Raw genomic sequence first — 24,652 nt, 5'->3', positions numbered from 1 at the left:
TCAGAGTCAGCATTCCAACAGCCAAACAACATTTACGATCAAGATACTTATCTCCTTTGAATATTTATGAACTTTGTGGTAACTAGCAACCTTGTCTTAAGGCTCTAGAACCCATAGGCCGAGACAGATTCTTTCCTTGGCCGCAATCACAAGATATAGAAGTAACCATTGCGTTTGACACCACCACCTTATTCATTCACTTACCGACTGAGCTTGGTCTTCGAGTTTGCACACCTCGCATTCAACCGAATAACGTAGTTAGCTCATTAGCTATTCGGTCTGCGCACCACGTAGGTTTAGTAGTTTTTAGGGTCAACACTATCATATATCATTCATCCAAAAAATAACAAATAAAGTTAAATCATTAGAGAGAAAAGGAAAAGTCTTAGGCTTTGGTGTTCTGTGTTTCCTGGTTTTGGGCTCAACTCTCAAGCCTTGAGCGGTGTTAAGGTGATTGATAACTATTTGGTGAATGAGGTTGATAGTGATTAGAGATGCTCGTATAGATCACAAAACAAATTATTGGAAGAAGACGTGAACTTTTCAGTGTCGGATTATTTTCAATCACCTGAGAGACGCCTTTACTAATCGAGTTCTATCGTTAAAATCTGCAAATTTTACAACTTGAACCGGTTTAAGAGAATTGTACGTAAACAAGTGTGTACACAAGCACACAAGATCTTGAATCACATACGAAAACAGATACACAAAGCATTGCTCTGGAATCACTTCATTTGTACAATGTTGTTACCGGGACAGCTAATTATGGAAGTAAAAAACTAGGGTCAGATCTGCTAAAGAACGAGGGGAAAAAACTCGTAAATTCGAAATCAGGACAAGGAAAGCTAATATAAAAAGAATGGTACAAAAATGAGGGTACTACTCTACATTTCAGGGTATATACCTAAGGTTGTTTCAACAATATACAAAGGGTGACTAAGAAAATATTATGTTCCCACCCCGCGAATAACTCACTCCTTGGTCTTCGACCCCCTTACTACCAACACGCGAAATCAATGCAACCGGATGTGTATTTACTTATCTATTTGACTCAAGATGGAGGTTTGAAAAAGGATCTTAGAGCGAGTTAGCGACCTATTACTATGAAACTAAAGCAAGTTGGAGGCCTAAAAAGAATTAGTAAGTGTTGAATGAAAAGAGGAAGTTCGAGGAGGACCTTGAGAAGAGTTTGAAGATTCTACTAAGCTTTTGAGGTCAAGTAAAGGTTTTAATCTTCTCTCTACCTCATTGCTTTGTAGGTTTATCTCCTCCAAAACCATAGACAAAGCAGTGGTGCAAGATTCTTCGTCCCTGAATGCTAGGGTCCATCTTCCATCAACCAAGGTTTTTGTCTTCAATTTGGCAGGCTCCACAAACGGTAAAGTGGATAGACGGATTCGCGAGTGTAACCATCTTGAATGCTTATAATCATGTTTTGGCTGAAGGAAATAACAAAGAAGACATTAGATACCTGTGAAACTACAGCATCCTCGAAAAGTTCGAAATGTAAAAGTAAACAAAATCATAATTACAAACCTTCAACAGAAAAAATCTGCTACTGCTTACCAATATGAGCTGTAAAGAGGAGTGGCTTAGGAGTAATATACATATTGAATATGGCATATGTTTAATAAAAACTATTAGATAAAATAGGAATAGAATATAAAGGAAGTACTGATGCTATAAATGATTCACAAATCTTTTAAACCAAAGTAGAAAAAAGGACATGGAAAGCACTAAAGCTGCAACTTACATTGGAACCAGCCAAAGGTGCAACCATACGAATGACTCCATAAGGCTCCTTTAGGGGCAATTCTTCAGCTAAAACAACCCACCCAGATGTACCCAAAAAGATTGCTAGAAAGGAAAAATGACGTTCTTTACCCCTCTCAAACGCAATTCTACAAGGCACAGCATCAACTGCATATGGCAACAACAAAGAATTAATCAAGAAATACTACAAGTTCTAGAAATAAAATAATTGTATGAAGTTGTGCTAAAAGTAAGAAAGATACATACTTATATACGTATAAATATATACAGGATAGAGAACTCACCAAGCCTTAGCTCAGTGCCAAGCTTTGGACCTGCAGCATCTAGGCCAGCGCTTTGTGCACGGGAATTTTCAAAAACATCAGCTGGAGGGTTAATAGGAGGTTTCTCAGGAAAAGTTCTACCAAGTGAGAAAATTTGAAGTTGATGTAGGAGTACAAACACCTGAAGTATGATAAGGTCAACGTTTCAGGTACCACCACAAAATATGAATGTATGATGTGTTTAATGTATTCGTTATATAAAAAAAAGGTCGTACCCAGTGCACAAGGCTCCCGCTTTACGCAGGGTCTGGGAGAGGTGAATGTCGGCTAGCCTTACCCCCATTTATGGAGAGGCCGCTCCCAAGTCTCGAACCCGAGACCTACCGCTCATGTATTCGTTATATAACTCTATAATTTGTTCTTTCTATTTCTTTAATTTATTTAAGAATTTTAATAGAGTATCAACTACCAACACAAACCTTAACCAACTCACACATCCTTTCACCAGCAGCAAACGATGAATCACTTGTGATACCATCTATCAGAAAGAAAAAAAGACGCGTTAACTGAAAGCTTACTCAAAACAACCTTGAAGGTTTCTGTTTGTACCATACTTGACCAATCCCGAAACTACTGAGCACCGGTCAACGTTATACCGTCAAGGACCTAGAAGAGCTTCCCTTCAACCAGGAGGCCAATCACAAAGCGACACGTGTCGTCATCAGAAGCCAATCACAGCTCAACACGTGTCAACATCAGAAGCCAATCACAACACGACACGTGTCGATGTTAGAACAAAACTAGAAACTCTCCTCTATAAATAGGGATCATTCTCCCACAATAATCTCTAATGTCATTTTTGTACTAAACTATTCACTAGAACTCACTAAACCAGAGCTTGAACCTATGTATTTGTGTAAACCCTTCACAATTAATGAGAACTCCTCTACTCCGTGGACGTAGCCAATCTGGGTGAACAACGTACATCCTGTGTTTGCTTCTCTGTCTCTATTCATTTACGTACTTATCCTCACTAGTGACCGAAGCAACCAAGCGAATGTCACAAAACCTGACACTTTCTGTTGTACCAAAGTCCTCGCTGATTTTGTGCATCAACATTTGGCGCCGTCTGTGGGAAACGACACTTATTCTCACTCTCTTCAGCTTTGTCAAGCTGGTTTCCACCGCTCGTACACTCTCTTTTGGCCAAGCATCTTTCTCCAACATGGGGAGCGAAAGAAGCCACAGCACACAGAATGACACCCCCGCTGGACCGAGTATGAAGCAACGAAAGCAGGAAGGAAATAGAGTTACTCTTCAAGCTAAAGTCGATGAGCTAGAAGTTCAGAACAACAAGATAGCGATGAAGAATGAAGTCCTCCAGGAACAATATGAAAAACTTTTCGAGATGCTTCACGAGGCTAGGCAGGCTCAAACACATAAGCTCGTCGCCCCTGTTGAGGTCAACAATCAACTGAATGCCCCCCAACACGGAGGGTCGCCGATATCCGACACGGACATCCCTGATAGGGATCGAGCTACACATCAATGTGATAATCAACATGAGACTTCTCTCAACCCAGCTGCTTCAACCCGAAGCAGGAGAAGTAGAGGAAAACACCTCCTCACTGAGGGAGTGGAAGGATCAAAAGCTGTCTATCGCGATTGTCGAGACTTCCTAAAGCAACGTCGAGAGAATCCCATCCACATAAGCTCGAAGATCAATGACCCAAGGGTTTCTGAAAGACTCGGTCCTCTTCCACGACCCAGGCCAGCCGCCAATCTAGGGAATGGGCAACAAGTCCCAGAAGAATATAAAGGTACTGGGGACTCGGAAACATTCCGACGTACTCACTCTAGAAGTCAGTGTGGCGAGTCCAAAGAAAGATCACGCTATCTTGATCAAACTTTCTTACTTCCAAGAGGCGATGGGGACTTAAAGAAGAAAACTTCGGTGGTGCACGACTCCGCTCAGGACCCCCTTGTCCTGCAGCTCCTTGAGGAAGTAAACAAACTGAAGGCTGAACGTCAAGCCGAGATACCTGACTGGAACCAACTCAGGCCTGGCCCTCTCACAAGAAGGATCCTCAACACTCCCCTCCAAGCGAAGACAAAGCAGAAGCTTGACTTACAGCTTTATACTGGAAAGGAAGACCCGATTGAACACCTTAACCTCTTTGAGTCCACCATGGTATACCGGGGACACACCGACGAAGAACGGTGCCTTCTCTTCCCCTCCACCCTCTCTGGCGGAGCTTTAAACTGGTATTGTCGTCTTCCACCTGAGACGGTAGACTCATTTGAAGTGTTGAGGAAGCTGTTTGTCTCTCAACACATCTTCCAGACCGATCGCTTGCATTCCGCAGATGACTTGTACACTATTCGCCAGAAGCCGGACGAGTCATTACGAAAGTACGCTGGCCGCTTCAGCCATGAGTATTCTCGCTGCACTGAGGCAGATGACAAGACCGCCCTCAAGGCTTTCACGGCAGGCTTACGTGACTGTTTCTTCAAGTACATGATCAATGCCAACACTTGGAAGACTTACTCTGAGGTGATGACACAAGCTTACAACCATGCCTCCGCCGAGGCAAGGACATATCAAGGGAAACCCCCTACAGTCACCCCTTATCAGCAAGTAGGGAGTGGAGGCCAGATCCAACCGAATGAAAAGACCTCAACCTTCCAAATGGTAGCAGCACACCCCCCTGCCTCATTTAATGCTTCGCCAAGTCAGCAGACATATCAATCTCAGGGTAAAAGGAAAGACTTCCATCCTCACCAATCTCATTTTAATAAAAAGAATAAGGGGCACTATCGCGATAACTCAGGATATCGTCACAATAATGCCCGCCCCCAGGCAGTCAACGCAGTGGGCCAATCACGTGTCAAGACAGGCCCTACCCCGAGGTATGAGACATACACCTCTTTGAATGCTACATGTGCTGCCATCTACCCCAATATAGCTCACCTGATACCAAAGCCAAAGCCAAGACAGCCAGATTACAAGTCCACGAAGAACACGGGAATGTTTTGCTGCTACCACGAGTATAATGGCCATGATAGTGAAAAGTGCATTATCCTCCGTGACCATATTGAAGCTCTGGCACGTGAAGGAAAAATTGATCAGTTCCTCCTTCACCCTCCGAGGGATAACCGTAACCAACGCCAGGTGAATGTGATATATTCCATAAGCGGCGGCACACCCATGTTTGAATCTTCCAATAGGGCCATGAAAAGCAGTGAACGAACTTTGAGACCTGGCCATCAAGTGTTTCACGTGGAAGACATCAGAGGAGGCAAGTATCAAAAGCCTAACTGGGATCCAATATGTTTCTACCCTGAGGAAGAAAGAGGTATCATCTACCCTCACAATGACCCGCTGATCGTGGAAGCTCACATAGCAAATTTTGATGTGAAACGAATCCTGATAGACACAGGTGCTTCAGTCAATATCATATTTGCTGAAGCTTTCAAGGCACTTAATGTAGCGGAACACTTGCTCGATCGCTCGATTTCTCCTCTGATAAGCTTCTCTGGCGATATCGTGCAACCTTTAGGGAGTATACACTTACCCTTCACCATTGGTACAGGCCCCTACACAGCTACTATTACCACTAACTTCCTAGTGGTCAACTGCCCGACGGCATACAATGTCATCTTTGGGCGCACAGGCATCAATGATCTCAAGGCCATGGTATCCACACATATGTTGTTGATGAAGTTTCCAACCCCTTTCGGCAATGGGTACATCAGGGGAGATCAACTTAGTGCTCGATCATGTTACAACACTTCAGTCAAACAACAACACCTGTCTGTCCCCAAGGAGACTCTCTCTATACATAACCAAGTCGTAAAGACCAGTCCAGATGAATCCAACTCGGGTCTTCAGGATGGCAACAGTCAACCCGACGACCCTCGAGATGACTCATTCACCCAGCAAGCACAACCCGCTGAAGAGTTAGAGAAGGTCTCTATCTCCAAAGACCATCCAGACCGCATGGTGAAGATTGGCACTACTTTGTCACCACCCCTTCGGTTGTCACTGATCTCCTTTTTGCAAGAGAACGCTGAGGTTTTCGCTTGGTCATATAAAGATATGCCGGGCATCTCTCCCGATATCATTTGTCACCACTTGAGTATTGATCCCAAGACCAAACCAGTAAAACAGAAGCGAATATCTTATGATGTTGAGCGATACGAGGCGATGAAAGCAGAAGTTGAAAAACTCAAGGACATAGGCTTCGTCCGTGAAGTCAATTACCCAACATGGGTAGCAAATGTTGTCCTTGTTAAGAAAAATCCGACCAAGGAAAGTCTCCTGCTTCAAAAGGTCTTGTGGAGAATGTGTGTCGACTACACCGACCTAAACAAAGGATGCCCGAAGGATAGTTTCCCCCTTCCTCTCATTGATAGACTTATAGACTCTACGGCAGGGTGTGAGCTCTTGAGCTTTATGGACGCTTATTCAGGATACAACCAAATCCTCATGAACCCCTCAGACCAAGAACACACAGCCTTCACTACTGACAGGGGACTATATTGCTACAAAGTCATGCCTTTCGGCCTAAAGAATGCAGGAGCAACTTATCAGAGACTAGTCAATTCAATGTTCGCCGGACAGATTGGGAAGAGCATGGAAGTTTACGTTGATGATATGTTAGTCAAGAGCAAACATGCTGACCAACACATCATCAACCTATCTGAAACTTTCACCATTCTAAAGAGGTATCGAATGAGGTTGAACCCCAACAAATGTGCCTTCGGCGTGGGCTCTGGCAAATTCTTAGGCTTCATGATTAGCCAACGAGGCATTGAAGCTAACCCCGAAAAGATCAAAGCAATCCTCGACATGAAAGAGCCAGTAACTTCAAAAGACATCCAAAGCCTTACTGGCAAGGTGGCAGCCTTAACCAGATTCATCTCTAAGGCCACAGACAAATGTGCTCCTTTCTTCAAAGCACTCAATAAGAAGTACATTACATGGACGGAGGAATGTGCCAAGGCATTCAGGAACCTCAAGGAGTACATGAGTAAAGCCCCTCTGCTCTCCAAACTAGAAGTTGGTGACACTCTCATTATCTATCTATCGGTTTCGGCTTCAGCAGTTAGTTCTGTTCTTATTCGAAAGGACAGTGGGGTCGAAAGGCCCGTCTACTACGCTTGCAAGGCCCTACAAGATGCGGAGACACGATACTCCAACATTGAGAAATTAGCTTTAGCATTGGTCATGTCTGCTCGAAAACTTCGCCCCTATTTCCAAGCACACGCCATTATCGTGCTTACCAATCACCCTCTTCGACAGATACTCCAGAGTCCTGACACGTCTGGGCGAATGATCAAATGGGCAATATCATTGGGTGAGTTTGACATCTCCTACCAACCAAAACCAGCCGAAAAAGGTCAGGCTGTAGCAGATTTCATAGCCGACTTCACATATCCTGTTGACATTGCTTCTACACCTGAAGCAATAGCTCCATTACCATCGGAAGCTCAGAAGATAGAATCAACAACCCCAACATGGAGTCTGTATGTTGATGGCTCGTCCAACCAACAGGGCTGCAGAGCAGGATTAGTCCTTACTACCCCCGACAAAGTGGCGATGGAATACGCTCTTCGTTTCAAATTCAAGGCATCGAACAATGAGGCCGAATACGAAGCCCTTCTAGCAGGCTTACGTTTGGCCAAGCACCTCGGGGTTAAACGAATTGATATCTTCAGTGACTCCCAATTAGTGGTCAACCAAGTCACGAATAACTTTGATGCTAAGGATAGCTCCATGGCAGCATATCTTGCGCAAACGCGACTTTTGCTCAAGCACTTCCACTACCAGATCACCCAAGTTCCTCGAGCGGCAAACAGTCATGCAGACGCTTTGGCCCGCCTCGCCTCGGCAGTGGAAGACAAGATTGGGAGAAAAATTCATGTCGAATTGTTGGCAGCACCAAGCACCATGGTCATGGAAGTGTGCAATTTACAGCAAGGAGATAGTTGGATCACCCCAATTTATAAATTCCTTGCTCATGGCAGCCTCCCAATTGACAAAATCCAAGCTAAGCAGATTCGATACAAGTCTGCCCGCTACCTGATCATTAATGACCAACTCTATAAGCGCGGTTTTACCCTGCCATACTTAAGGTGCCTTACACCTGCGGAGGCGGAAATTGTCCTTCGGGAAATACATGAAGGAGTCTGCGGAGATCATGCTGGGTCTCGATCCCTAGCACACAAGACTTTTCGCCAAGGATACTATTGGCCAACACTCCACCAAGATGCCATCAGAATATCTCGCTCATGTGATAAGTGTCAACGCTACGCAACTATCCCTCACTCCCCTCCCGAGCCGCTCATTCCTATGATCAGCCCTTGGCCCTTCGCCCAATGGGGACTCGATTTGATTGGCCCAATGCCTGCAGGGAAAGGCAAGGTCCGCTATGCAATCGTTGCAGTTGACTACTTCACAAAGTGGGCTGAAGTAGAACCCTTGGCAACCATTACTGAGGGAAAAATAGAAGACTTCGTATGGAAGAACATCCTCTGCAGATTCGGCATTCCCAATGCGATAGTCACGGACAATGGGCGGCAGTTCGACAACAAGAAGTTCAAGATGTTCTGCTCTAAGTTCAACATCAACTTATGTTTTGCCTCTCCAGCCCATCCCCAGTCTAACGGACAAGTCGAGGCCGTTAACAAAATAATCAAGCGCACTCTGAAAACTAGCTTGGACAAAGCTAAAGGTTGTTGGCCAGAATTCGTACCCCAAGTTCTTTGGTCATACCGCACTTCATATCGGACTTCCACAGGAGAAACTCCGTTCTCACTTGCTTTTGGTACAGAAGCAGTTGTCCCAGTTGAGCTTGAGCAAGCAACATACCGAATCCAGAACTACATACAGAGTGAGAATGACAAGCAACTCACCCTCAACCTGGATCTAGTCGAGGAACACAGAAATCAGGCTCACCTGAGGAATGTCGCCTACAAGCAGCGCATCTCCAACTACTACGACTCAAGGGTCAAACCTCGCTCTTTCAAAGTGGGAGACTGGGTACTGAAGAAAAGATTACTCTGTGGTAGAGTCCCGAGTGAAGGAACACTCAGTCCTAACTGGGACGGACCGTTCGAGATCGTCGGCATCAGCCGCCCTGGCTCCTACAAGCTCAGAAGCTCCGACGGCAAGACCCTTGGCCATCCATGGAATGCTGACCACTTGAAGTACTATTACAAATAGACTCACATTGTACAAGTGTTAAGCTACAGCCGTTCGGCATCCTATGTAACAAAAACCATTTGGTATGAATTCAATAAAGAGGTGATTTAGCCAACTCGGCCCTAAACTCTTTTACATTCTGAGCAATGAAACACTCAAGTGTTGAAGCTTCAACGCACATGTTCCCAATACAAAATAAAATCTAAGTATATGTCAACAAGACTATACAAAGGATCTATGCAAACATAGCCAAACATTCATCAATGATAGGGCAAACACTTGAAACTTGATAATACGAACACTTGAAGCTTGATAATACAAACACTTGCTTAATAATGCAAACACTCATAAACATACAAAAAAAAAAAAAAAAACTCTCAGGCTTATAACATGGCACATGTCATACAAACAACAAACTAGTGCAGGTAGAGTACATGCAGAAAGTGAAAGCACTTCTAGTCATCCTCATCTGAGGTTGAACCCCTGATCATATCACTATGAGTCCTACCGCCATTTTCTGCATTTCCAAACTCATCATCACCCTGATGACTCTGCTCATCAGCACTAGCCTCATCACCAGACTCATCTGCACTGCTAGAATAAACGGCAAGGTTGAAGGTTTCACCTTTTCGATGATGCTCATCTATTTCTTCACGGTATTTTCGAAGAACGCTTCCATCATCATAACGATCAAGGACAGCCATCCATTTCCTTTTTTCAAAGTGAACTTCCCGGGTACAGCGAGGTCTAAGGACATGGAGAAAGGCCGGGGAACCCAAGAACTTCTTCACAGCAGTTTCCTTCTCAGTCGGGATACTACTCTTTAGCTCAGAAACCTCAACCAAGGCACTATCCAACTCCCCTTTAGCCTTGGAAACCTCGAGCATAGTTGTCTCCAACTGTTTCTTAGTTGCCTCCAACTGTGCTTTGAGTCTCAAGTTCTCACCATTCCGCCTCTTCAAACTCTCAAAATGTTGATCCCTGACTTCAATGGCATCAGCCAAAGCTTTGCTCGTCTTCCTGGCATCATTCACAAGCTGCTTATTCTCTTTCAGTTTCACCTTGCACCGCTCAGCCTCTCGCAGTCTGTCGTGATACTCAGTCATGACCTGCATGACAAGACGATCATCGCTACCAAAATAATGCTAATAAAGAGGAGAAAACAAGGAAATGACAAAGTAACACTCACATATGAAGATAGCTTCAACATTCGGTCACAATCTGATTCATCTTTAGCTAAAGGCTCTCCGAGCTCATCGAAAGTGAATCGACGCCCTGCCAGGCAATTGTTGATATACCCAAAGTCCTTTGGCCGCATGGCAACCTTCAAATCCTTCCAAGGGACACTGCCAACCTCTTCCTTATCTTTACCCTTGCTGCTAGAACTAGGATCACCTTCCTGCCCAATGTGTTCCCTAATTGGAGGAAAGATGGGATTAATAGTAAGAAAAGGAGGCAGCAATCGCCTATCTTCCCCGGCAACTATGGCAGCAGCACATCCAATGGCCTCAGCTTCAGCTTTCTTCGAGGCAGCAACCTTGAGGACTTCTTCTCGAGACTTAGTTTTACTGATTGGTCTCACTCGGTGCTTGCGAGCTTCCTTGTGAAACAGGATGTCTTCTGAAGGAACTAACATGGGCACTCTCATTTTCTTGGTGCTAGTCTCCACTTTTTTGCCCACCTTCTCCACTGAACAAGGAAAATCAAAGTCAGGAATACCACATTATATATCTATATAAAACAAAAACAAGGGAAGAACAAGGATCAAGTGAGGATACAACTTACTCGCTTGTCTCTGGCACTCGGAAACTAAGGGCTGGAAACCGTACTTTCAAAACAAGGGACGTAGCTTACCCAAGTATCTATCTTCTTTAGGCACCCTTAGCACTTTCTCTACATCAGCTAGCTCCTGTCCGGAGAGTTTGATGGTGCCTCGTGTCACTGCATGAAGAAAAATCTTAGAAGCAAGAGAAAATCACAACAATAGCAAATAATGAGAAAATGGATACATTACAACCTACAGTCTGGAAGTGAGTAGGAACACGTCGCTCAGGCGTGACACCCTTAGCATGCTCCCAATCATTATAAAGAAAGCACCAACGTTTCTTCCATGTGCAGTACGACTTTCTCTTATTAAAGACAACACGCTCTCTCTCGCTCCGACATGCACATTCAGCATAACCAGTACATGCTTTCACCGGGCGCATCTTATAACAGTAGCGCCACTGATGGAAGGAAGGCTCACCTAATCCACACTCCATCCAAATAATATAAAACCCGATCAAGGTATCCTAGAAACCAGGGTTGAGTTGCCCAGGTGCATAACCAATACAAGCCAGCATTCGTTGCAACCACGGATGCAAAGGTAAATTTACCCCCAAGGTCACTAATGTCTGGGTATAGAACATAACATGACCCTTGGGCGGCTCAGAAGGCAATTCTTCACAACGCACCAAACGTATTCCTACACTACGGGGGATACTACATGATTGCCTTAGGGCCTCAAGCTGCTTTTCGCTATTTAACAAGTTATTTTCTAAATGGTCCGCTGTGAACTCAGAGCGAAATATGGGTATGGCATCACAAACAACCCCCTCACCCACTCGTATGGAGGAAGAACCAATCTCGGCTAAGGTTTGACAATTGTGATGATCAGAACGACATATGGGTATGGCGTCACAAACAACCCCCTCACCCACTAACATGGAGGAATAACCAATATTGGCTAAGGTTTGACAATTGTGAGGATCATCCAACGTTTCTTTTGTACAAGACTCTAACAAAGGCCATGAAGACCCCGACATTGCAGGCTCAAACCTAGAGCCCGAGCTAGGGGAGCCCTCATCACTAAGACTTCCAGACTCCGACATCTACAACAAACAGAAACAAACTCTATTACTACATGAAGGATCAAAACATAAGGAAGCTCACAGGGCATGAAGAACAGCTCAACCAGTTCATTATGTTCGTCACAAAATACATGAACATTCCAACAATTCAACAAAAAGGAAAACATCCAATGTAGTGAAGAAGACTACCAACCTGAAGATGGTGCAGCAAAGCAATGCTAGAATCCCTCTCAAGTAAAAAGCACTTTGTCTTCAACAATCACTACAAGATGAGCAAATGAAGGTAAGGTGAAGAATGGAAACTTATCCTTCTTATATATAGTTCAACATGGCTATTAACATTCAAAATTCAAATTCAAACCATGAGAAAGCCCCACATGGAGAATCTTCAAACTTCTAACATTAAGGAGTTTCAAATTTCAAATGTTTCAGTTCCCCCCTCCAAAAAAAAAAAAAAAAAAAAATTCCTCCAAAAAAAAAAAAAAAAAAATTCCTCCAAAAAAAAAAAAAAATCCGAACAAAAAAAAAAAAAAAAAAAAAAAGGGAAGGGAGAACACAGCAGCTTCATCAATGGGATTCAACTCCCAATCTCAAAAGCTTCGCACTATGTTCATCAAGATAGTGCGAAGCACAATCAATTCATGGTGCCAACAAAAGCTTCATCAATGGAGGACAAATATCAATCTCAAAAGCTTCGCACTATGTTCATCAAGATAGTGCGAAGCACAATCAATTTATGGTGCCAACAAAAGCTTCTCCTATAAAGCTTCAACACTAAAGCTTCACCTATAAAGCTTCAACACTAAAGCTTCACCTATAAAGCTTCAACCCCAAAGCTTCACCTATAAAGCTTCAACACAAAAGCTTCACCTATAAAGCTTCAACACCAAAGCTTCACTAGTCAAGCTATCTACCCAAGCACAAATCTATAGTCAATAAACCTTACATATTAAACTATTTTCCAAACACAAAACCTTGTGGCAAATAAACAAATTTTGTTCACACAACCAAGATTCTCTTGAACTTGTACAACAACACATGAGTGCACACAAACTTTTTTGTTTTACATCCACAATATCCCTATCATAAACAGACATACAATTATATACAATCCAACCCAAGCAACCTTTTTTTCTCCCTCTCCCTCTTCCGCCTCTTTCCATCTATCAAATTTCTGCAACTCCTGCTCTTCTTCAGTAGAGCTGAATTTTGGACATCTTATAGTTCTTGAGCAGATGAACAACTTTCACGAAGGAAATGTTTCCATTTGAGCGACGGAAGTTAGAGTGATGAAGCTCCAACAAAACGACGGTCAGATTTCTGCAAGCTTCAACGCTGCTGCGGTGTTTCGAAGATCTGGACATATCCAACCGTTAGTTTGTTCTGAATTTTTGATATGTTATGGAAGAGATGATGAGGAACAACTTTGTTGAAGAAAGTATGTTGATCTGAACACGACAAAATGAAGTTTCGAAGCTCACAATAAGTCTAACGGATTAACAGAAAAATGATGCACAGTTACTCATCATACCTGAATATCTGGAGTTGTATTACTCCGATGAATCTCAAAATTGGATATGTTGTAGTTCACCAGCTAAGGAACAATTTTGATGAAGAAAGTATGTTGATCTGAACAAGAAAAAATGAAGTTTCGAAGCTCACAATAAGTCTGACGGGTTAACAGCAAAATGATGAACACTTACTCAACATACCTGAATATCTGGAGTTGTACTACTCCGATGGCTCTCAAATTTGGATATGTTGTAGTTCACAAGCTAAGGAACAATTTTTATGAAGACAACCTTGCGAGTTGAGCTATAGAACATGGTGTGATATTGCAAAGCTACCGCACCCTCTACGTTAACTCCTTCCTTCCCTTCATTGGCTCCAACACCCACTTTCCTTCATCATGCCTTTGGACTCATTCAGATTTTTACGAGGACATGAAGACCTTTCCAGCAAAGAAAGGAAAAGGCAAGTCAAAAGAATAGCTAAAAGTCACCAAAAGTGACGGACAAAAGGAATAAGTGCACAGTGCCATATTGAACAAAGTCTGGGGAAATGGGGAAGAAGACACAGGCAAAGGGATGAGACTTTGAGTCTCATTGTTATTATTTATCTACCTCCCAATATGCAGCAAGAATACATTGGGCTTCACAAAAACTAAATAAAGGGGAGTGGGCACAAACCTGTTCTCCTCTTTGGGCTTGCCACACAAATAACAAATGAACAAAGGCACTGGATCCGTTCTTTTCGTGGGCTTGCAAACAAATGAGCAGTTTTGGGCTACACAAAAATTTTGGGCCCTCCCAAAGCTAAACCTAGCTTGAAATATTTTTGGATAAGGCATATATGAAGGTGTGACATCAAAACAAGGTTTCGTTACTTTGACATATTAGTAGCAAGCAAGACACCTCATTCGGCAACTCTCATCGCCTGAAGACTTGGGGGACTCCCACCATATGCTACTGCACCTTGATACTCGGAAGTCTCACAACCACTCAGTGACTTGGATTTTTCAAGTCTCCAACCGAGAAGTTTTCCTCACTCAGGAAATTAAGGGAACACTACCTCAAACTACATGCTTCACTCACAAAGCTTCAACAATACAAGTTTCGACAAAAGAAAAAATTCAGAGAACTTCCTGAAGAAGGCTTTGGTGTATTTAACACAATATGTTGAAATGGAGCAAAGCTTATTTATTAATATTTTCGATAAAGCCACAAATATGTACATATACATGAGTCAAAATAAACAAACAAAAGGGAGCCTTCACAAAGGTTGCTTAGGGGAAGTCTCAGCAGTCGGTAGAGCCCCAGAAAGAGAAAGCACCGGAGGGTGGTTATCCGGAGCCTCAGTACTTGACAAAACCCCAGAAGGAGGAGGCATTGGAGGTTCATCATTTGAAGCTTCATTACCAGGTACAGCCCCAGAAGACGAAGGCAATAAATGCCTTTGGAACAAACCCACAAACCGCTGATGATCAAGTAAAACCTTACCATCAGATTCCTTCATCTGGTCAAGCTTCCTCTTCATGTTTGTAGCATAGTCATGGGCGAGCCGGTGCAACTGTTTATTCTCATGCTTGAGCCCTCTAATCTCCTGTTTGAGACTCATCACTTCAGCAGCCAATGATTCAACTTGGCGGGTTCTAGCAAATAGGCGTTGGGCCATATTAGACACAGAACCTGTACACTGAACACTAAGAGCCAGAGAGTCCTTAACAGCCAACTCATCAGACCGTTTGGAAAGTAGTCTGTTATCTTTGGGAGTGAGAAGGTTCCTGGCCACCACTGCAGCGGTCATATCATTCTTCATCACAGAATCCCTAACGGTAAGAGGACCAGTAGGGGATATGAAGGATGGGCGCCATATGTTGTCTGAAGAAGGCGTGGCTGTCTCTTCTCCAAGGTTCAAGTCAAAACGACAGTCGGAGGGTCCAGACATTTTCAAATGTGTTGAAGAGGGAAGAAGTCAGACAAATCAAGATCTTAGAAGTGCAAGAATGGAGCTTCTACTGGTAGAGATTCAAGTGTGCTGTGGAACTTAATGCCAGCCTCTATAAAAATCTGCACTCGACGGAGCTTCAGAAATCGAAGAGGCATTTGCTTTCTCAAAAGCTGGGCTGCTCAGAGACCACGAGGGCCGATCTCAGAAATCGAAGAAGCACCTGCTTTTTCAGCCTCGTCAGCACCTGTCACATGCACACTCAGCTTTGCGAAAATTACGGGCAATCTGTCGAAGATTTCTGGTGAAGTAGAAAGCACGTGAATCTTACTGTTCAATCACCGCTCTCCACATGCACCATCAACTCCTCGGGTACCACATATAACTTTGTCAAAGATCTCTGACAAAGTTTAGGCACGAGAATTTCGAAGTTCCAGCTACCCTACTATTACCCACAAGGGTAAAGGAACAGCACCACTGCTTGACAACTGGAAAGTCCCTATGTGTGTCGACCTCCGTGTTTTGCGGCAAGACAGGTTGGCAAGAACGTCCAACCTTTACTCACATTCGAGAAAAGACTCCCAACATAATTACTTTCTCAAAAACCGAAGTAGCACCGCTTTCCGAATCTCGAGAGTTAGATCCTCGACGGGATTGCTTGTTCGAAAACCGAAGAGGCACAACTCTCAGAACTTCGAGAGCCAGATTTCCTTAGATAAAGCTTGTCTGTAATCTTCACACGTAACATCAGCTTTCCAGATACCACATACCACTTTTTCAAAGTGATGTGACAAAGTTAAAACACGTGAAGCTGGCAGCTCCCACTACATTGCTATTACCCACAAGGGTAAAGGAATAACACTACTACTTGTTATTGGGAAATTCCTATATACATCGACCTCCCTCCTCAACGGACAGAAAAACCTGCAAAAATGCTCAACCCTTTCTCACATTCGAGAAGGCACCATCAACATAACCTCTCGAAATACTCAGCTTTATTTCCCCCCGATAATACCTCAGCAAATAAGCCACACCAAGAACAAGAGTATCTCATATCATCAGGGTCGAAATCAAGAGTATCCCATATCATGCTTTCTTCCTGTCTTTGTCTTTGTCCTTGTCCACACCTGCAGGACAAGGAGAAAGAGAGCAGTCAGTCGGAACCTGAAATCAAACCTCCAATCTGGAACTGACTGCCTGAGACCTTTGCCTGGTTGCTTACTCAACATTGCTCTCGAGTACTCATCCTCAACTGCTGTCAAGGTCACAAATTCCACCAACAAATACCTCATGACAGTTGATCAGATATTGGCTCTTTATACTGAAGCTGCCAAGCGTGGATGAGTCACTAGGAAGGAATGTTCTGAAGGACCATTTAAATGCAAAGGGTACACACCACTTCTGCCATGCAAAAGATTGAAGCAGAAGGTTCAACGGTGAGCTGAAACAGATCACTACAGCACGACACCTTTCCATACCACATTCATTATTCCGTCAACAGCAAAAGTATCCCATATCATCAAGGTCGAACGTAGTATAGATTTGATGGACTTGTTTTGACCCTCAAATTCTTGAGTCGGCCTTATACTCTGAAGGGAACCAGAAAACCCTCCAGCACAGTTCAAGAATAAGCCTGTGGAAAGTTACTTCTTCAAAAGCAAAAGTATCTCATATCATCTCTTCTCCATTTGCTTCTCCTTATCCTGGCAGCTGAATGAGAGACAAGGAGAAGGAGAACAATCAACCGGAAGCCGAAATCGAACCTCCGATCCTGGGTTGCTTGCTTGGAAGTTTGACTGCTTACCTTGTCTGTCACCTCTTTCGGCAGATCTCCTAGCTCGGCGACTTGGGGGACTCCTACTATAGGGTTTGTATCGCACTTGACCAAGCCCGAAACTACAAGCTTCAAGTGAAATTGATACATTACCTTGTGCATTTTCATCGGTTAAAGATACCACCCATGGATGGAGGAAAAGTACTTCCAGAGAAGATGCCACATCTACATATGAGACAGATAAGGCACGTGAAAATGATACCACACTTCAGTACTTAGAAGTTTCGTGATTACTCAATGGCTTGGATCTTGCAAGTCCCCAACCGAGGAGCTTCCCTCACTCGGGAACTTAGGGGAGCACTGTTTGTACCATACTTGACCAATCCCGAAACTACTGAGCACCGGTCAACGTTATACCGTCAAGGACCTAGAAGAGCTTCCCTTCAACCAAGAGGCCAATCACAAAGCGACACGTGTCGTCATCAGAAGCCAATCACAGCTCGACACGTGTCAACATCAGAAGCCAATCACAACACGACACGTGTCGATGTTAGAACAAAACTAGAAACTCTCCTCTATAAATAGGAATCATTCTCCCACAATAATCTCTAATGTCATTTTTGTACTAAACTATTCACTAGAACTCACTAAACTAGAGCTTGAACCTATGTATTTGTGTAAACCCTTCACAATTAATGAGAACTCCTCTACTCCGTGGACGTAGCCAATCTGGGTGAACCACGTACATCCTGTGTTTGCTTCTCTGTCTCTATTCATTTACGTACTTATCCTCACTAGTGACCGAAGCAACCAAGCGAATGTCACAAAACCTGACACTTTCTGTTGTACCAAAGTCCTCGCTGATTTTGTGCATCAACAGTTTCAAAGTCCTTCAATTCAAAAATCCACAACAGGTCTTCAGTTCTACCTTCAGACGAGAACCTCTGAGATGACAACAGAATACACTTGGGCTCTTTCCGAAGGGATGAGGCCTCTATTGCTACAGATTTCCAAAAAAACATCAGTTAACATTCAAACAACCAATTCATTAGTCATTACAAAACATGACATGAATTACCTCTCTTGCAGCGTTTCCATTCATCACAGAGGACTGTTACGAGAAGATCTGGCCAGACTCCTCTAGTCTCCTTGAGAAGAGCACTGGCACAGTTCTTATATGAATCCTGTATAAGAAAAACAGTACAAGTAAACATTGTCATGTTTATTATATCCAAGAAATTTTATATGGATTCTACTTGGATTGAACAAGAATAGGAGATTTTTTTCTTCTCAGGACTTGGGTCTATGCATTGGTGTTCTATTTATGTGGAAGTCTACATCTATCCTCCATGGATGGAACGAGAGATGTGAAAACAATTTGTCTATGATTGACATCCTATTCCAGGTCAAATTTCCATAGTGGGAGAAACATTCTTCTACGTAATCTAAAACGACGAAAAATTATATCAATAAATTTGAAAATTTCAAGAAACAAATGTCGACCCTTTATTGGCGCCTCCTAAATCTACAAGGCCTGAGAGATAGTACAAAAACACAAAGAAGAGACCAAAGCATCCCAATTCCATTAGAGCAATTAAGTCCTACCAAGATAAGCTTGTTGGGCTTTTCCCGCCCACGATGAGTTGTCCCAAGTCGATTAGGAGTTACAATCTTAGAGGATTAAGCTATTTTCCCAATTAAAGTGGTTTTCTCAATTGGAGTTGGTTTCTCAATAGGAAAAGAATTCATAACTAGATTCCAATTAGGATTAGTAACCTTATTCACAAATACCTTTATTATGTCTATATAAAGGGGCTATTGCACAAAACTATGTGTGAGAAAAAAGAAAGGAGATAAGAGTGTATTTGTTGTTCTTTTAAGTTTTTCATCAAGTCTTAATCCTAGAGGCTTGGTAAGATTATTTGTTGTACTCATTATTGATACAGAGAAAGTTTGTTGTTGCCACCTTTTCAATAGGATTTTGAAAACGAAGAAGATGCCAAATGAGTGGCGAAAAAGCACTTTGGTGCCTATCTACAAGAATAAGGGCGACGTACAAAATTGCATGAACTATAGGGGTATTAAGCTAATGAGTCATACAATGAAGCTCTGGGAAAGAGTCATTGAGCATAGATTGAGGCAAGACACGGGTTTCGGACAACCAATTCGAGTTCATGCCAGGGCGCTCAACCATGAAGGCAATCTATCTCTTACGAAGATTGATGGAAAGATATAGAGAGGGGAAAAAGAATTTACACATGGTCTTTATAGATTTGGAAAAAGCACATGATAGGGTCCCAAGAGACATTCTCTGGAGGATTTTGGAGAAGAAAGGAGTACGAGTAGCATATATCCAAGCTATAAAGGATATGTATGAAGGAGCAAAGACAGCCGTAAGAACTCATAAAGGACAAACCGAAAGCTTCCCCATAACTGTAGGATTACATCAAGGCTCATCCTTAAGTCCTTACTTTTTTGCGTTGGTAATAGATGAGTTAACAGAACATATTCAAGATGATATTCCTTGGTGTATGCTTTTCGCAGACGATATAGTGTTGATAGATGAAACTCAGGAAGGGGTAAATGTGAAGCTTAACCTTTGGAGAGAAGTGTTGGAATCTAAAGGTCTTCGCCTAAGCCGATCAAAGACAGAATATATGGAGTGCAAGTTCAGTGCAAATGGAGGCCAAAATGGGGTGAGGATCGGAGATAAGGAAATACCAAAGAGCGACTGCTTTCGCTACCTAGGATCTATCTTGCAAGAGAACGGAGAATTAGATGGAGATCTCAACCATAGAATACAAGCTGGATGGATGAAGTGGAAGAGTGCATCCAGCGTGTTGTGTGACCGCCGTATGCCACTGAAGCTCAAGGAAAATTTTTATAGGACGACAATAAGGCCGGCGATGCTGTATGGCACAGAATGTTGGGCGGTGAAGCATCAACACGTACACAAAATGGGTGTAGCAGAGATGAGGATGCTTCGTTGGATGTGTGGGCACACGAGAAATGATAAGATTAGGAATGAGGATATCTGAGGTAAAGTAGGAGTAGCCGAAATTGTAGGAAAGCTGAGAGAAAATTGGTTACGGTGGTTTGGACATGTGCAAAGAAGGCCTACTGACGCTCCGGTTAAAAGATGGAACTACGGGATAGAGGTTCAGGGTCGAAGGGGTAGAGGAAGACCTAGGAAAACTTTGGCAGAAACTCTAAGAAAAGACTTAGAGTACTTGGATCTAACGGAGGACATGACACAGGACCGAGCAAAATGACGTTCTAAGATTCATATAGCGGCCACTCAGAGACTTGGATTTTTCAAGTCTCCAACCGAGAAGTTTTCTTCACTCGAGAAATTAAGGGAACACTACTTCAACAAAATACGTTGAAATGAAGCAAAACTAATTTATTGATATCTCCGATAAGTTACAAATATTTACATATACATGAGTCAAGATAAACAAACAAGAGGGGGCATTCACAAAGGTTTCTTAGGAGAAGTCTCAGCAGTCGGTAGAGCCCTAGAAAGAGAAGGCACCGAAGGGTGATCACTCGAAGCCTCAGTACTGGACAGAACCCTAGCAGGAAGAGGCATTGGAAGCTGATCATTTGGAGCTTCATTACGCGGTACAGCCCCAGAAGACGAAGGCAATAAATGCCTTTGGAACAAACCCACAAACCTCTGATGATAAAGTAAAATCTGACTATCAAATTCCTTCATCTGGTCAAGCTTCCTCTTCATGTTTGTAGCATAGTCATGTGTGAGCCTGTGCAACTGTTTATTTTCATGCTTGAGCCCTCTAATCTCCTGCTTGAGACTTATCACTTCAGTCGCCAATGATTCAACTTGGCGGGTTCGAGCAAATAAGTGTTGGGCCATATTCGATACAGAACCTGCACACTAAACACTGAGAGCCAGAGAATCCTTAACAGCCAACTCATCAGACCGTTTGGAAAGAAGTCTGTTATCTTTGGGAATGAGAATGTTCCTGGCCACCACCGCAGCGGTCATATCATTCTTCATCACGGAATCCCTAACGGTAAGAGGACCAGTAGGGGATAAGAAGGATAGGCGCCATATGTTGTTTGGAGAAGGCGCGGCTGCCTCTTCATCAAAGTTCAAGTCAAAACGACGGTCGGAAGGGCTAGATATTTTCAAAGGTGTTGAAGAGAGAAGAGGTCGGACAAATCAAGATCTTAGAAGTGCAAGAAGGGAGCTTCTACTGGTGGAAATTCAAGTGCGCTTTGGAACTTAATGCCAGCCTCTATAAAAATCTGCACTCGACGGAGCTTCAGAAATCAAAGAGGCGCCTGCTTAGAAATCGAAGAGGCGTTTGCTTTCTCAAAAGCTGGGCTGCTCAGAGACCACGAGGGCCGATCTCAGAGATCGAAGAGGCGTTTGCTTTCTCAAAAGCTGGGTTGCTCAAAGACCACGAGGGCCGATCTCAAAAATCGAAGAGGCGCTTGCTTTCTCAAAAGCTGGGCTACTAAGAGACCACAAGGGCCGATCTCAGAAATCGAAGAGCCACTTGCTTTCTCAGCCTTGTCAACACCTGTCACATGCACACTCAGCTTTGTGGAAATTACAGGCAATTTGTCGAAGATTTCTGGTGAAGTAGAAAGCACGTGAATCTTACTATTCAATCATCCACTTTCCACACGCAACATCAGCTCATGGGTACCACAGATAACTTTGCCAAAGATCTCTGACAAAGTTTAGACACGTGAAGCTTGTAGCTTCCACTACATCGCTATGACCAAGAAGGGTAAAAGAATAGCAAAGAAACAGCACTAACAAAGTTTAGACACATAAATTTTGAAGGTTTAACTACCATATTATTACCCACAAGGGTAAAGGAACAGCACCACTGTTGGATAATTGGAAAGTCCCTGTGTGTCAACCTCTGTGCTCCGTGACAAGGTAGACTAGCAAAAATGCCCAACCTTTACTCACATTCGAGAAAACACTCCGAACAAGATTGCTTGCTCCAAAATCGAAGAGGCACCGCCCTCCGAATCTTGAGAGCCAGACTCCTAACAGGATTATTTTCTCAAAAATCGAAGAGACACATCTCTCCGAATTTCAAGAGCCAAACTCCCAGCATGATTGCTTTATCAAAAATCGAAGAGGCACCGTTCTCCGAATCTCGAGAGCCAGATCCATGACAGGATCGCTTGTTCGAAAACCGAAGAGGCATTGCTTTCTCAACTTCGAGAGCCAGATCTCCTTGGATAAAGCTTGTCTGTAATCTTCACACGCAACATCAGCTTTCCAGATACCACAGACCACTTTTTCAAAGGGCTCTGATAGGGTTAAAACACATGAAGCTGGCAGCTCCCACTACAGTGCTATGACCAAGAAGGGTAAATGAATAGCATTACTACTTGTTAGGGAGACTCCTATATATGTCGACCTCCATCCTCAACGGATAGGCAAACCTGCAAAAATGCTTAACCCTTCCTCATATCTGAGAGGGCACTCTCAACGAAGCCTCTCGAAATACTCAACTTTCTTTCCCCCCGATAATACCTCTGCAAACAAGCTACACCAGAGCAAGAATATCTCATATCATCAGGGTTAAAAGCAAGAGTATCCCATATCATGCTTTTTCCATGTCTTTTCCTTTGACCATGTTCTTACCTGCAAGACAAGGAGAAAGAGAGCAATCAGTCAGCACTTGGAATCAAGCTTCCTGTCAGGAACTGACTGCCTGGAACCCCTTACCTGATTACTTACCTAGCGTTGCTCTCGAGTACTCATCTTCAACATCTTATGCTTCCAGAGAAGATACCACATCTGCTTGAGGAACAGATAAGGCAAGTGAGAAGAATACAAGGAAGCATGTGGAGACAAGCGTAACAGAACACGTGCCGATACTTCCACTACTTTGTCAACAGCAAAAGTATCCCATATCAGCAGGGTCGAACGTACTCTAGATTTGATGGACTTGTTTTGACCCTCAAATTCTTCAATCGGCCTTATACTCTGGATGTAACCAGAAAACCCTCCAGCCCAGTTCAAGAATAAGCTTGTGGAAAGTTACTTCTTCAAAAGCAAAAATATATCATATCATCTCTTCTCCTTTTCTTCTCTTTATCCTTCATGCTGCCTGCAAGATAAGGAGAATGAGAACAATCAGCCGGAACTCGAAATCGAACTTCTGATCTGAGACTGATTGCTTGGAGCTCTGATTGCTTACCTTGTCTGTCACCTCTTTCAACAGATCCCTTAGCTCGGCGACTTGGGGGACTCCTACTACATGGTTTGTATCGCGCTTGACCAAGCCTGAAACTACAAGTAAGCTTCAAGTGAAATTGATACATTACCTTGTGCATCTCCACCAATTAAAGATACCACCCCTGGACGGAGGAAGAGTACTTCCAGAGAAGATGCCACATCTACCTATGAGACAGATAAGGTAAGTGAAGACGATACCACACTTCGGTACTTAGAAGTTTCGTTATTACTCAGCGGCTTGGATCTTGCAAGTCCCCAACCAAGGAACTTCCCCTCCAACTAGGAGGCCAATCACATAGCGACACGTGTCGACATCAGAAGCCAATCATAGTGCGACACGTGTCAACATCGGAAGCTAATCATAACACGACACGTGTCAATGTCAGAACAAGGCTAGAAACTCTCTTCTATAAAAGGAGATCATTCTTCCAAAATATTTCCTAATGCCATTTGTACTCAATCATTCACTTGTACCCACTAAAGGAGAGCTTGAACCTATGTACTTGTGTAAACCCTTCAGAATTAATGAGAACTCCTCTACTCCGTGGACGTAGCCAATCTGGGTGAACCACGTACATCTTGTGTTTGCTCTCCTGTCTCTATCCTTTTACATACTTATCCACACTAATGATCGGAGCAATCTAGCGAAGGTCACAAACTTAATACTTTCTGTTGTACCAAAGTCCTCACTAATTTTGTGCATCAACAATCCTCAAGTCCTTACCTTTTTGCATTGGTAATGGATGAGTTAACATGACATATTCAAGATGTTATTCCTTGGTGTATGCTTTTCGCAGACGATATAGGGTTGATAGATGAAACTCAGGAAGGGGTAAATGCGAAGCTTAACCTTTGGAGAGAAGTGTTGGAATCTAAAGGTTTTCGCCTAAGCCGATCAAAGACAGAATATATGGAATACAAGCGGGATGGATGAAGTGGAAGAGTGCATCTGGCGTGTTGTGTGACCGTCGTATGCTACTGAAGCTCAAGGGAAAATTTTATAGGACGGCAATAAGGTCGGCGATGCTGTATGGCACAGAATGTTGGGCGGTAAAGCATCAACACGTACACAAAATGGGTGTAGCGGAGATGAGGATGCTTCGT

At 43.3% G+C, this 24,652-nt stretch overlaps 2 protein-coding genes across 15 annotated transcripts in view; both read right to left on the bottom strand.

Moving 5' to 3' along the window:
* Nucleotides 1-650: 650 nt before the first annotated feature.
* LOC103452673 (protein TRANSPARENT TESTA 9) overlaps nt 651-24,652 on the bottom strand; it is a 49,549-nt gene continuing 25,547 nt past the window's right edge. For 6 of the 14 annotated variants that reach the window (XM_070815408.1, XM_070815406.1, XM_070815410.1 and 3 more), the window contains 7 exons: nt 18,392-18,497; nt 18,242-18,313; nt 2,516-2,574; nt 2,058-2,217; nt 1,754-1,920; nt 1,537-1,575; nt 651-1,439 (listed from right to left, as the gene is read on the bottom strand). In XM_070815408.1, coding sequence (XP_070671509.1) covers nt 1,128-1,439; nt 1,537-1,575; nt 1,754-1,920; nt 2,058-2,217; nt 2,516-2,574; nt 18,242-18,313; nt 18,392-18,497 — 915 coding nt within the window. In that variant the 3' untranslated portion in view covers nt 651-1,127. Of the gene's footprint in view, nt 1,440-1,536; nt 1,576-1,753; nt 1,921-2,057; nt 2,218-2,515; nt 2,637-18,197; nt 18,314-18,391; nt 18,498-24,652 lie in introns of those variants that run through there. The other 8 variants (XM_070815407.1, XM_070815415.1, XR_011577105.1 and 5 more) reach the window with 7 other exon arrangements.
* LOC139192749 (uncharacterized) lies at nt 9,508-14,015 on the bottom strand. The gene is made up of 7 exons (XM_070815416.1): nt 13,805-14,015; nt 13,624-13,721; nt 13,219-13,448; nt 12,286-12,354; nt 11,029-11,184; nt 10,433-10,932; nt 9,508-10,352 (listed from the first exon to the last, which is right to left on the bottom strand). Coding segments are annotated over exons 5-7 (1,155 nt in total). The 5' UTR covers nt 11,030-11,184; nt 12,286-12,354; nt 13,219-13,448; nt 13,624-13,721; nt 13,805-14,015; the 3' UTR covers nt 9,508-9,698.

Source organism: Malus domestica, chromosome 16 (genome assembly GCF_042453785.1).
Source record: "Malus domestica chromosome 16, GDT2T_hap1".
Classification (NCBI taxonomy): domain Eukaryota; kingdom Viridiplantae; phylum Streptophyta; class Magnoliopsida; order Rosales; family Rosaceae; genus Malus; species Malus domestica.
This window is presented reverse-complemented; position numbering and strand designations above follow the sequence as displayed.

Coding starts and splice junctions, on each gene's coding strand:
- LOC139192749 (XM_070815416.1), bottom strand. Junction 10,353..10,432: donor TGTTGAAGCTATCTTCATAT/GTGAGTGTTACT, acceptor CTTGTCATGCAG/GTCATGACTGAGTATCACGA.